The 14,982-nt window shown below is 35.9% G+C and overlaps 1 protein-coding gene across 1 annotated transcript in view; it reads right to left on the minus strand.

Moving 5' to 3' along the window:
- The window catches only part of STK31 (serine/threonine kinase 31), a 148,045-nt gene that overhangs the window by 16,223 nt on the left and 116,840 nt on the right, over positions 1 to 14,982 (minus strand). The window contains exons 12-16 of the mRNA XM_006146687.1: positions 14,366 to 14,482; positions 11,391 to 11,510; positions 4,549 to 4,680; positions 2,179 to 2,280; positions 167 to 247 (exon numbers count right to left, since the gene is read on the minus strand). Coding sequence (XP_006146749.1) covers positions 167 to 247; positions 2,179 to 2,280; positions 4,549 to 4,680; positions 11,391 to 11,510; positions 14,366 to 14,482 — 552 coding nt within the window. The remainder of the gene's footprint in view (positions 1 to 166; positions 248 to 2,178; positions 2,281 to 4,548; positions 4,681 to 11,390; positions 11,511 to 14,365; positions 14,483 to 14,982) is intronic.

Here is a 14,982-nt window from a genome sequence, read left to right on the forward strand (position 1 = left end):
ACACACACACACAAAAGACTTGGGAAAAAAGTTACAATTACCAAAAAATATTCATCAGGAATATGTTTATAGAGAGGATACTATAAATTTAACACTAACATACGACCTTAACATAATCGCTTTTCAACGCTGGAAAGTAGTAATTCTCAAGAAAAATAAAACTTACCATGTACTTAAGTAATCCTATTTCAGGATAAAGCAGAGGTAGCTCAGGGAACCATTTCTGTGCTAAGCTATTCAGCTTCTCCTAGAGTTAAAAGATATATTTTATTGTAGATTAATATATATTCAATTGGGACTAGCAAATGGCATAATGTTACATTACCAGATTCTCACATAGTTGACCATGGTTCGAGTCTCGGACCCAGCAGTTCGAAACTCACATTGGGTGTATGTGTATGTTCCCAAGATGCTGAGAGGAGAATGGAGGAGAAGGAACTGTGCTGTGCCATCACCCTGGGGGTGTGATTTCTCATTTTCTGTCTCTGTCTCTCCGGTAAGCACATGTGTCCAATATCAAAAATCTCTTTCTTAAGGGGGAAGGGGGAATATATATATATAATTGTGATATCTCAAGAAAATACAATGTGTCAGCATCTGCCTTATTACATATTCAGTAAGATATATACAATCACCAATTGGCCTTTTACCTCAAGAAATATCAAGTCAAAACCAAGAGTCACTTGGGATCTAAATTACCACCTTATTTATAGAAGAAAATCTTAATTATCAAATTTAGGCTTTTTGTGTGCATGCCCATCACTCACTCACTCTCTCTCTCTCTTTTTCTCTCTCACACACATACACACATATTTATAAAAGTATAAATCTTGCATGAAATCAAAGTCCACACTCACTTGCAAACTGAAATGAAAAGTACAATAAACCAATGTGAATCATAACACTGTTATTTTTTCTCAAAATATAGAGAGCATAGTGACTTTTTTCTTTCTTTTTTTTTTTTTTTTAAAATTAGGAGGCATAGGGACTTTTTTTTTTTTTTTTTTTTTTTTTTTTTTGAGAAGTTTTTGCTATAGGGCGTGTGCACTCACCAGAAAGTCAGAGAGAGACAGAGAGACAGAAAGCAAGAAATCTCCTCCATTCTTCTCTCGGGATCTTGGGCACGCACACACATGCGCCCAGCGTGAGTTTAAGCCACTGGATCCAGGACTTAAACCACAGTAGACTGACTATATGGGAGTCCAGCAACAAAGTCATTACACAAACTGCTGGTCCCACAGTGACATTTTAAAGTAATAGTTGTTTAACTTAGGAGGAAAAAATCATAAAAATCCTCACAAGAAAAAATAAATATGTAGCTCCACATAAGTTACTTTGAAGCTAATGTGAAAATTGAGGATCCTTACAAAAGAAAAGTCATTTATTACATGTCTATCAAGTAAAACTTATAGACACTTTTCCAATCACTAGGAGACAGTTATTTTAATCCAAGGGTTATCATATATTGCATAGTCAGATGAGTTTATATAAAGCATTACATTTTTAAATGTCTATTATTTTCATAGCATTTTTATTTTCAAAGTACTGTTTAACTAATTTCCTCGATACAACATTCCTTGAACATAAAATACAATGTTCTTACTACTTTAAAGGGATAATACAGTGATTCTCCCAAGGTCACAAAAATTAGTGGTGAAATGATGAGGTATAGATGTAACTGACCCCAAAACAAGGTAATTTTATTTTGCTACATTCTTTAACTAAATTATGCTGGCTCCATTAATATTTTCATTATAACATTATGCTAAAACAATGCTCATATAGGTTTTATATGAGGGAAAAATCTTTCAAACTTTATGTTAAACAGAAAAACAAAACAGTATGCACAAGAGTGCTGTGTTAGGCCCTGAATTCTAAAACAAGCAGTGAAAAGACTTAAAAGTAAATCAAAGATTAAAGATAACTACTGTTTTACCAGTGAGTGGAAATGTTACAAGTGATATTTATTCTTCTTTATAATTTCCTGTAATTTCCACATTGGTACAAAGGTCATAAATTATTTTATCAACAGAAATTAATTCTAAATATATATAAACATTATTACTATGCGAATATAAGATGTCTAGCCTTGTGATTATAGTCCACTTCATAAAATGAATATTAATTCAATTTCTAGAATAAAATGTAATTTAAAAGTTCAAAGAATCAAATACTTACATATTCCTCCCTCTCACGATAAATTTCTTGAAAGACACTATTGCGCAACTGAGTTATTTCTTGTTTTATTTTCTCGATTTCAGATCCATCATGGTCATCAGACTTTAATCAGAAAGGAAAAGTGCAGGTTTACTCAAGTAGACTGAAACAAACCTTCGTATAAGAATTAAGCAACTTTTACAGTAAATTGCTCTTTGTGATTTCTACAGACTCTCATAACATTTTAATTAATTTAGATCAGTTTATTCAAACTATTACTTTTCCAAAGCCTAGTAAAAGGATTTATAAAAAATAAAAACATAAAATCAATTATATAGATTTTGGTCTCTTAACTTGATACATATTTTCTCTAAGATGACAATGATACAGATGATAAAGATGACCAACTGCCATCATAAAATAGATGTCAGAATAGCAACCAGAATACAACTGAATTCCCTAGAATAGTTTTCAATGTGAGATTTGGTTAAAAATAAATCAAAGGATGAGTCATGTGGGAAATATTTACTAGAGGAAAGATGATGTAGGACTCACAAAGATTCCATTAAACTCCAATGACAGTAATTAAACCATGTAAAAAGATACATACACACATACATGCACACATACATATTAGATACATTGCTCCAGAAGTTGAAAAAATGTACTTAAAGTGACCTCCTTCCCCACAGTCCAAAACAGGATAAAACTGGAAAACTTAAACTATGTAATTAGAATAGTCTCCAGTCTGTCTCCAATTAAGTGTTCAGAAAAGGTTGAGAGATGATTCAAGTTGCACTAAGATATAATATAGATCTCTTTTGTACATAAATCGGATCCTCAATGGACAAAGAATTACTACCTTGTTTACAAAGTTTCAAGCCTAGAAAGGCTTTTATCAGAATAGAACTTCCTAGTTTCTCCAGTTTTATTATCATATGAAAACACCTTAAAATATTTGCAAACTATATCATCCAGGCATAAAAAGAGCGTTAACAAAGGGACCATGATTTAAGAATACTACATGGACCAGCAGATGACGTAGAAGTTGAGGCACTGGATTGCACATGGCCAACTGTGTGGTTCAAGTCCCAGATCCAGCAGCTTGAAAATCATGCCAGGCGGGGCCAGCAGGTGGCACGGTAGCTAAGGGTACTTGACTCTTACATGGCTGACCATGGTTCGAGTCCCTGACCTGGCAGTTTGCTTTCTCACTTTCCTTCTCTTTCTCTCTCTTATTCTGTCCCTCTCTAGTAAGAAAGGAAGGAAGGAAAGGAGGGAGGGAGAGAAGGAAGGAGAGAAAAGGGGAAGGGAAAGGAAAAGGGAAAGGAAAAGAAGGAAAGGAAGAAAGGAAGGAAGGAAGGAAGGAAGGAAGGAAGGAAAAAAGATTAAGAAAAAGATTCTTTAAAAAAACAAAGAAAAGAAATTCACGTCAGGCATTATGCTGGGTGTATGTGTGCCCATATCCTGAGAGAAGACTGGAAGAGAAGGGATTACAGTGTGGCCATCCCTCCTGAGAGTTGATTTCTCACTTTCTCTTCCTCCCTCCCTCCCTCCCTCCCTCCCTCTCTCTCTCTCTCTCTCTCTCTCTCTCTCTCTCTCTCTCTCTCTGATGAGCACATGTGCCCTATAGCAAAAACTAAAGAAAGGAAAAAATAATAAATTTAAGATGGACCCAACCACAGTGATACACACCACTGAAACACTAAACTCTGTAGCCTGGGGCCATATGGGAGACCTGGCTTTGATTACCAAAAAAATACAAAGGCTAGATACAGTGGCATATGCTTGTAACCCCAGTGATTTGAGAGCCTGAGGCAGGAGAATTTCAAGCTCTTAGCTGTACTGGGCTTAAAGCAGGAGGGTTTCAAGCTCTAGGCTGGCCTGGGTCTTGTAAGACCCTTGTCTTGGAAAAAAAAAAAAAAAAAAGAGCCAGGTACCATGACAATGAACCTGTAGTCCCAGGTGGGAAACTGAGGCAGGAGAATCACAACAGCCAAACCCTAAAATAAATAAAAAGCAAAGAAACAAATACTTTATAACAAAATTCCTCCTTTGGGTGAACATGTTATCTTTCACCTGCATGTTGTAGGTTCGTATTATAATAGTTCAACGCAAAACAGATTTTTAAATTATCCCAAATGTTCATGTTACTGAAAAACCAAGGTAGCCATAAAATGCTTTTAGAAAACATTTAATGGCACCAGAAAATGTTTACACTAGTAATGTAATCTCAATATTATGTATCTACAGGAAAAAAAGATAAAGAACATAAAACAAAATGTAATGGATTTCGTTTTAAAGTATATTTCTATACATTACTTGTATGAAACAGTGCCCAAGAAAAATGAAGTGCATGTATAGCTCAGTAAAAAACAACTGTATCCTTACTTCTTCCAAATTACTCTTTTCAACCAATTTCCATCTCAGTCGAGCTTTCAAGCCTTTCAGTGTCTTCTTAATAGACAGCAACTGATCCACACTGGGACTCTTATTTAAACATTCCATAGTCTGCTTTTTAAACTAAGTGAGAGAAGAGTTACTATAATGTCAAACACACCAGACTACTATATTTATTGAATAGTCACTTACTGACCAGTCATTTCTCTGCTCAGATTCAAAAAGTATTTTACTGCATTTAAAATGAAATACTAAGAAATACTGTAATTTTCAACAAGACAATTCTACCAACTGATTTCCTAATCACCCACATTTTTATTTAGGAAAATGTCAGTTATTCCACTCTAAGAAAGACAAAGTGATATTCCAAGCTAAGAAATACAGTGAGACACACATAGTGGATGCAAACTAGAATTTCTAGGGAGGATGTATACTGAAATCCTCTATCCCAAAGGAGGGATCAGTTTATTTACATCAGTATATTCTAACTTTTCCAAAAGAAGATTTGACAATATGTATCAAGTTTTAGTAATGTTCATCCTTTTTCACTTAGCAATTATAGTTTTGAGATACTAATAAAATACAAAAAAGTATATACAAAGATTATGTACAGCATTATTTATGGTAGAAAGAAAAACAGAAATAACCAATATAAATGATAGGTTAAATAATTCCACTGTATATGTACACAGCTTGTCACTCAGAATGACAGTATATAAATAATAGCATGGAGAAACATTCATAATACCATTATTTTCAAAACAGCTTGCAAGACAATATAAAGCACATAAGTGCATGTGTACGTGCAAACACATCACCAACCAAAAAGGAATTATCTCAAACTAGTATCTCGTAGGCCAAAGAAATTGATGTGGTATCTTTATTTCTTATTTCTCTATATATAGAAAATTTTCTCCCATAAATTTGTACAGAAAAAAAGAAAATAATAACAAAGATTATATTTTCAAGGACATAAGAAAATAGAAGATTTAAGACAATAAAAAATTCAATATATTTATATAAACAAAAATCACCATTTCCACTTTATAGTGAATTATGTACCACTATACTGTTTTTCTAATAATAATAATTTACCAACATACTGAGTATTGAACTACTTGAGAAAAATTTAAGAACTAAATATTCGGATTTTGACCACCAAAGACCCTCTGCCCAGACTTATCCCTACTGCTCCCCAGTCTAGCCAGGATAAACCAATCAGCAGTCATCTTTTTTTTTTGGGGGGGGGGGTGGAGGGAGGAGAGGTTTTTGCTATAGAGTGCGTACGCTCACCAGACAGACAGAGAGAGACAGAGAGACAGAAAGCGAGAAATCACCCCCCGGGGGGATGACCACGCCGCAATCCCTTCTCCTCCATTTTCCTCTCGGGATCTAGGGCACGCACGCACATGCACCCGGCGTGAGTTTTAAACCACTGGATCTGGGACGCAAACCACAGTCAACTACGTGGCAGTTTAGTGACAAAGCCATTACGCTAACTGCTGGTCCCCAGCAGTCATCTTTATTTGAGTTCTGAGCAGCCCATTCAGGAATTTTGACCACCAAAGACCCCCTGCTGAGATTTCACTCTCCTATTCCCTAGTCTAGCCAGGAGGCAGGAAAAAACATATAATTCATGAGATGACTAGAAACCACTGCAAAGGCACAAGAAATAGAAGAAACCAAGAAAATATCTCTCCTCTTACGGAAAAGAATAACTCTTCTTCCACAAAGAATACAAGGGAACTCATGAAAATGTCAAAGACTTTTAAATATTCAGAGTGACAAAGCTAACAGAGACGCAAGAGAATAGAGACAATTAACTCTGGAAGATGTAGGAGAAAAGAGAAACGGAGCTCCAGAGGTGAGGAAGTTCTTTCACGGTCTGAAAGAGAAGATCATAAAAAAGAAACAAATGGAATTGTTACAGATGAAGGCTGTAATACAGGAAGTCAAACCTTCCATTGAAAGTATCAAAAGCAGATTAGGGAACAGCAGTTAGCATAATGGCTATGTCCCTGGATTCCCATGTAGTCCACCGCAGTTCGAGTCCCGGACCTGGTAGTTTAAACTCATGCTGGGTGCACGTGCATGCGTGTCCAAGATCCCAAGATGAGAATGGAGGAGAAGAGATTGCGGCAGGGCCATCCTCCCCGGGGGGGGATTTCTCTCTATCTCTCTGCCTCTCTCTGTCTTTCTGGCCAGCACACGCGCCCTATAGCAAAAACCTCTTAAAAAAAAAAAAAAAAAAGGCAGATAAGATCATGCAAAATGTCAAATCTCAGATGAAGAAGACAGAATCTCTAAGCTAGAGAAATTCACCAAAAAGACTGAAAAAATAACCCCCCAAAATGAGAAAAACATACAAGTAAAACTAGATACCATTAGATGCCCAAACATCTGGATCATTGGTATCCCAGAAGCTGATGAAACTAATAAGGGCATTGATAATTTATCCCAAGAAATCCTGGAAGAAAACTTTCCTAACCTAGTGAGGCACTCAAATATCCAGATCCAAGAAATACAAAGGAACCCACATAGAATTGACCCAAGACTATTTTCCCCAAGGCACATCACAGCCAGATTGACCAAAATTGCAGACAGAGACAAGATACTAAAATTGGCAAGAGAGAAGCATCAAGTTATTTTCAAAGAATATCCCATAAGGCTAACGTTGGACCTCTCATCGGAAACATGGCAAGCAAGGAAAGAATGAGAAAATATATTCAAAATGTTAAGTGAAAAACAATTTAAACCAAGAATACTATACCCAGCAAGATTATCTTTCATATGGGAAAAAAGACAAAAACATTCTCAGATAAATAACATCTGAAAGAATTTACCAACACCAGACCAGCTCTCCAAGAAGTGCTGAAGAGAGTGCTATACCAAGAAAACTAAAGTCAGACACACAGAAATAAGAGTACAAGAAAACAACCAAGAGAATGGCCAGCCTAATAGGCCTAAATCCAGAGTTGAATGTTAACTTCCAGAGATTAAATGGAAGGATCAGACCACAGTAATTCAATAGAAGAGATATTAATTCCATGAGTCTGAACTAGTGAAATAGAATTTTTTTTACTTTATACTACAGTATTACTGATTTTCTTTGATGCTTTGATTTCCATATTTAAGGATTTTTGTCTTGTCTTCAATTGTTGATAGGTTCATCTACCTACTGTTTGAACTGAATTCTAACCTTTTTCCTAGCTTTAAGTTTTAAGCAAATTTCTCTTAACAATGATCTATTAAAACTAAAACTAATTAGAAAGAAATTAAAAAATATCTATTAATGAGGAAAAGCATAAACTCGGGCCCATCCTGAGATGGTTACTGAACTTTAGCTGTGAAATATTGCTTTCATTGACTAAAAATGATGATTTTCTACTGAGACTACTCCCTCCAGATTCATTTTTAGTAGCCTCCACACACTGAGTGTCTAGACAGGTCCAAGTGAACAGGGTCCAAACATCTGAATACAATTAGGGTCAGAATATTCCTCAATTCCCACTGACTCTGATGTACAAAGAGTGAAAAACGGAACAGAAGAGAGATTGCAGATCAGCTCCTCCTGCACAGCTTTGAACACTCAGATCAAACTTCAAGAATTAGAAAGAAACGCATCATCCATCAGATGACTAGAAATTGCCTCGGGGTTACAGGAAATACGGGAAAGCAAGAAAATACTTCTCCTCTGAAGAAAAAGAATGACTCCTCTTCATCCACAGACAGTACAATGAAAGTCATGGAAATGTCACATAAGAATTTAGAATATTCAGAATGACAAAGCTAACAGAGATGCAAAAGAAGAGAGACAAGGAACTGCAGAACAGGCAGGAGAAAGGAGTTCATGGGTTCCAGGAGGTGAGGAAATTCTTGCAAGATTTGAAATACAAAATACCATAAAAAAGAATCAAATGGACCTGTTAAAGATGAAGGCTATAATCCAGAAAGTCAAAACCTCCCTTGAAAGTATTAAAAGCAGACTAGATCATACAGAAAATCAAATCTCAGATGCAGAATCACTGGCCTAGAAAAATCCACCATGAAGACTGAGAAAATTGCCCCCCAAAAATGAGAATAATATACAAAAAATACTAGGTACCATCAAACGTCCAAACATCCAGACAACTGGTATCCCAGAAGGCAAAGAGACTCAAAGGACATTAATTATCTATTCTATGAAATCCTAGAAGAAAACTTTCCAAACCTACAGAGGCATTCAAAGATCCGTTCCCAAGAAATAAAAAGGATCCCAAATAGAATCAATCCAAGAAGATCTTCTCTAAGACACATTATAGCCAGACTGATCAAATCCACAGACAAAGATAAGATACTAAGATTAGCAAGAGAGAAACGTCAAGTTACTTTCAAAGGATAGCCCATTGGGCTAACAGGAGACCTCTCATCAGAAACAATGCGAGTAAGGAAAGAATAGGAAAATATATTCAAAGTGTTAAGGGAAAAGCAATTTCAACCAAGAATATTGTACCCAGCAAGATTAGCCTTCATATGGGAAGACAAAACAAGAACCTTCTCAGATAAACAAAACCTGAAAGAATTTACCAATGCCAGACCAGCACTGCAAGAAGTTTTGAATAGAGTGATATACAAAGAAAATTAAATGCAGACACAGAAATAAGAGTTCAAAAACTAAGAAAATGGCCAACTTAACCATAGGGACGCGTCTAGAGTTGAATATTATATCCCAGAAATTAATAAGGAAGATCGAACCACAACAAAAGATAGATTAAGTACATGAGATTGAACTGGTGAAATAGCATTTTATGACTTTTGACTAAAATATTGCTGTGATTTTCTTCTAGGCTTTGTTTTCCGGTTTGAAAGATTTTTTTTTTCCTATCTTGGGCTGCCGATAGGTTTACGTACCTGCTATTTGAACAGAATCCTAACCTCTTTCCTGGCTTTAAGTTTTAAGCATTGTCTTAGCATTTCTTTGATTTATTAAAGCTAAAACTGTTTTTCTGGAAATTAAAAAATATATTTAAAAATTACCTATTTAATGGCCATAGTAAGCTATATAGCATCAGCTAGGTGCTACTTTATAGTATATTCATTCTACTCAAGAGTTTCACACTTAAAGTCAGACACAGATATGTATATATCAGTTGAACTTGTTATTAAAAGTAGTTAAATTATTTGAGAAATTTAATGATTCAACAAAATGTATGGAAAAAAACAAATGGAATACAACTTTAGACACCTGAGATAGTGTGGGAGGAGGGTGGGAAATGGCAGAGAGTAAGAAATAGGGGGAAAAATATGTATATACATACATATATGAAACTAGAAATGGAAAATTATTGATGATAACATGTATGACTAAGCCACTATGCACTATATCCTGGATGGGAAAGCACATTTTTTATGCTGTGATGATGCTCAGCGAATGAATGAAAATTAATTAATTAATAAAAAAAAATGTAGGGGACCAATAGTTAGCGTAATGGCTATGTTGCTGGACTCCCATGTAGTCGACTGCGGTTCACCCGGTGGCTTAAACTCATGCCAGGCGCGTGTGAATGTGTGCCCAAGATCCTGAGAGGAGAATGGAGGAGAAGGGATTGCGGCGTGGCCATCCCCCCAGGGGGTGATTTCTCACTTCCTGTCTCTCTGTCTCTCTCTGTTTTTCTGGCACGTGCCCTACAGCAAAAACCTCTCAAAAAATTTTTTTAATATCTATTAATGCCTATTTAATGAATGCAGTAAGCTATATAGCCCCAGTGAGGTGCTACTTTATGGTACGTTACTTTACTCACTGAGGTTTATGCCTAAAGTCAGACATGCATTCATAAATATGTATGTATCAGCTGTGCTTGCTATTGAAAAGTCTTTAAATTAATTAAGATCTTTAGTGAATCAATAAAATGTGAAAAAAAAAAAGCATGGACAATAACTGTACATACCAGAGACAGTGTAGGAGAAGGGGGGAATTGGCAGAGGGTGAGAGGTAGGGAAATCAAGGGGGTTGGGAAATAAAGCAAAATATTTAAGAAACAAGAAATAGAAAATTATTTGTTGATGATAACATATATGGTAATATCTTTGATTGAGCCAATATACAATGTATACTAGATGGAAAATCTTATTTTTGGGGGAGGTGGGGGGGTTTAAGTAAAATATGTAAGAAACAAGAAATAGAAAATTATTTGTTGATGACAACATGTTATGGTAATATCCTTGATTGAGCCAATATACAATGTATACTGCATGGAAAATCTCATTCTGTAGACTGTATTGATGTATAGTGAATGACTATTAGCAAGTAAGTAGATGATTGATAGATAGAAGAAAGAATTAAAAATTCAAAGTAGCAGGCCAGTGGGTGGCATGGTGGTTAAGGCAGTGGACTCCCACACAACTGACTGCAGTTCAAGTCCAGGGCCTGGCAGCTTGCTCTCTAACCTTCCTTCTCTCTCTTTGGTGAGCACACATTCCCTATGGCAAATTTAAAAATAATAATAAATACAGAACCACTAGATGGTGTAGCCATTACATCATTTGACTCCCACATGGCCAATTGCGGTTCAAATCCCGGACTTGGTGGCTTGAAAAATCATGCCAGGCATGTATGTATCTGTGCCCAAGATCCTGGGAAGAAAATTGAGAAGGGACTATGATCTGGCCATAACATGTGGAAAGTGATTTCTTACTTTCCCTCTCTTTCTTTCTTTCTCTCCAGCAAGTGCACACACCCTAGGCAAAAATCTCTGAAATAATAATAATAAATAAATAAAATTAAATAAGCAATCATTTAAAAATATTTTTCAAAGCATCAGTTTATAGCCCAATAAAAGAAAGCATAATCCCACCTCAATACTGTCCTTGTACTTGGAGTGCACTGTGGCAATGAGTCTTTCCTCTGAATGGATCTTTTGCAGTACTTGACTGTATGTACTTAAAATGATCTCCTTGTCTGTATCACCTTGCTCCTAAATAAAATTACACACATGGAATTTTACATGAATGAATACCCACAATATCAAAATCTTCAATAAACTTCAAAATGATACCTTTGACAAATTTCTATATCTATTTTAGAATGGTTCTTAAACATAATTTTTTTTAACACAGAAGCAAGAGATGAATATCAAAGATATTCATCTGGGAAATTTTACCCCATTAATCTTATTTTTAAAGATGTCTCAGATAGAACATTACAGGAAACAGATAGATACTAATATCCTAAATATAGATACTAATATCCTAAATATAAGAACTAAATAATACATAGAATTTTTAACATTTTATTTTTGGAACTCATATACTAATAACCACTTATTAAAAAAAAATAAAACAAGTCTGACAAAACCATCTATTGCAGGACTATGAGAAGACTTCAAAAGATCATGGAGGGCCAGCTCTAAGACCTGATGATTAAGGCCATTGGGTCTCACATGGCTGACCATGAGGTTTGAGTCCCAAACCTGATAGCTCAAGAAACATGCCAGGCACATATATGTGCATGCCCAAAACCTCAAGGCAGAGAGATGTGAAGGGATTGGGGCTTCTCCATGGGGGGTGTGTGTGTGTTTGTGTGTGTGTTTTCTCTTCTCCTTCTCTGTCTCTGGCAAGCACAGGTGCCCTCTAGCAGGAAAAAAAAAAATCATGGAAAACTGAACTAAAGTACAAATCTTTTTGTCGTGAAAAATTTTGAAACCCATGTGTAGTTTTTCCATAGTACTAATCTTTCTGTTAATTTTTTTTGAAAACTGATTTTAAATAGGAAAATGTAATCATTTATAATGCATTAATTCTAGTATGAGTAAAACTGCAAAAAAATAAAAAACAAACAAGTAAAATGGAAAACATAGCCACTGGAAAAGCCACTATGGAAAGCAGCCTGAATAACTGAGAAAGAGTCCCAATGAACAATGCTATAAAACAATCTCTTGAAGAGTTACTCATTTTTACGTTGACATAACAACACAAAATATACACAATGGGGGGGGGCTACTAATCAATCCCGCACGCCCATTTCATAGCGTTCCCAGATTTCATGTCAAGTTTTCAGAAGCTCTAAGGAATCTTATAGTCACTGGGTATAATGGACTCAATAATCAAATGATACAAAAAGCTGATTCGTTTAGATTAGTAAGTGTGTTCCCAGGATCAGCTGATGGTATAACAGTTACATCGTGGGACTCCCACACTCCCACACGGCTGACAACTGTTTGAGTCCTGGACACAAAAGCTTAAAACTCACGCTGGGCACATGTACATTTATGCCCAAAATCCTGAGAGAAAAATGGAAGAGAAAAGATTGCAGCATAGCCAACCCTACTGGGGCGGGGGGAGTGATTTCTCACTTCCTCTCTGTCTTTCTGTCTCGCCAGTAAGTGCATGAACCCTATAGCAATAATCTCTCACCAGAAAAAAAGAAGTGTGTTCCTAGAATTAAACATTCTATTCTACATTTTCAGATGTGAAATATCCTATTAAAATGGAATAAGTATAATCCATATACTTAAGTATAAGAATGTAATATTTTGGAAACCAGCAGTTAGCATAATGGCTATGTCACTGGACTCCCACGTAGTTGACTGCGGTTTACGTCCCAGACCCAGTGGCTTAAAACTCACGCCGGGCACATGTGCATGCGTGTCCAAGATCCCGAGAGGAGAATGGAGAAGAAGGGATTGCAGCGTGACCATCCCCCCAGGGGGTGATTTCTTGCTTCCTGTCTCTAATGTCTCTCTCTGTCTGTCTGGTGAGCGCACATGCCCTATAGCAAAAATCTCTCAAAAAAAAAAAAAGAATATAATATTTCTCACTATGATTAAATTAGAACTTGATGTTACTTTTTCAAATAGGACAAGAAGAGGAAAGCTAAGACCAGTCTTAATACTATTTAACTAGCAAGAGAAACCAAATTGCTTCAATGAAAGCAATCATCAAGAACAGCAATACTCACAACCAGAGATATCTCCAGCTCTTTGCAGACACTTGACTCAGTCTTCTCTAAGATTTCATCAATACTACCAATAGTGTTTTCAGAAGCCAGTGCTTCTTCCACGGATAGATCAAAAACCTAATTTATGAAAATAAAAATGGAATTATCTCATTTAATTCATGCAATAAGTATTTATTTTTTCCTTAGACATGGGGCAGACCATTAAGTAATGTAGGGGAAATATGAATACTGAATAAAAGATAAAGTACCTACCCTCCTAAAACTTATATACAAAAGACAAAAGGTACATACAAATGGCATAACTAAAAAAAATTAGTGGTTAAAAAAAATAAGAAAATAATTCAGAGGAAAACTATGAGACAAAACAAAGGTAAGACCAGTATGATTATTTTGAAAATAATAAAAAGGGGCTAGTCTGGGACAGGGTAGCTGAGTCCCACACGGCCAACAACATGGTTCATGGTTCATGGTTTTTCTTACTTTGCCAAATTCACAGCTTGGAAAACATGTTAGGCATGCATGGCCAAAATCCCAAAGGAGGGAGAAATGGGAGAAAAAGGATTGCAGTGTGACCATCCCCCACAAGGGGGTGCTTTCTCACTTTTTCTCTCTTTCCCCCAGGGGGTGATTTCTTGCTTCCTGTCTCTAATGTCTCTCTCTGTCTGTCTGGTGAGCGCACATGCCCTATAGCAAAAATCTCTCAAAAAAAAAAAAAGAATATAATATTTCTCACTATGATTAAATTAGAACTTGATGTTACTTTTTCAAATAGGACAAGAAGAGGAAAGCTAAGACCAGTCTTAATACTATTTAACTAGCAAGAGAAACCAAATTGCTTCAATGAAAGCAATCATCAAGAACAGCAATACTCACAACCAGAGATATCTCCAGCTCTTTGCAGACACTTGACTCAGTCTTCTCTAAGATTTCATCAATACTACCAATAGTGTTTTCAGAAGCCAGTGCTTCTTCCACGGATAGATCAAAAACCTAATTTATGAAAATAAAAATGGAATTATCTCATTTAATTCATGCAATAAGTATTTATTTTTTCCTTAGACATGGGGCAGACCATTAAGTAATGTAGGGGAAATATGAATACTGAATAAAAGATAAAGTACCTACCCTCCTAAAACTTATATACAAAAGACAAAAGGTACATACAAATGGCATAACTAAAAAAAATTAGTGGTTAAAAAAAATAAGAAAATAATTCAGAGGAAAACTATGAGACAAAACAAAGGTAAGACCAGTATGATTATTTTGAAAATAATAAAAAGGGGCTAGTCTGGGACAGGGTAGCTGAGTCCCACACGGCCAACAACATGGTTCATGGTTCATGGTTTTTCTTACTTTGCCAAATTCACAGCTTGGAAAACATGTTAGGCATGCATGGCCAAAATCCCAAAGGAGGGAGAAATGGGAGAAAAAGGATTGCAGTGTGACCATCCCCCACAAGGGGGTGCTTTCTCACTTTTTCTCTCTTTCCC

Source organism: Tupaia chinensis, unplaced genomic scaffold, assembly GCF_000334495.1.
Source record: "Tupaia chinensis unplaced genomic scaffold, TupChi_1.0 Scaffold000184_1, whole genome shotgun sequence".
NCBI classification, from domain to species: domain Eukaryota; kingdom Metazoa; phylum Chordata; class Mammalia; order Scandentia; family Tupaiidae; genus Tupaia; species Tupaia belangeri.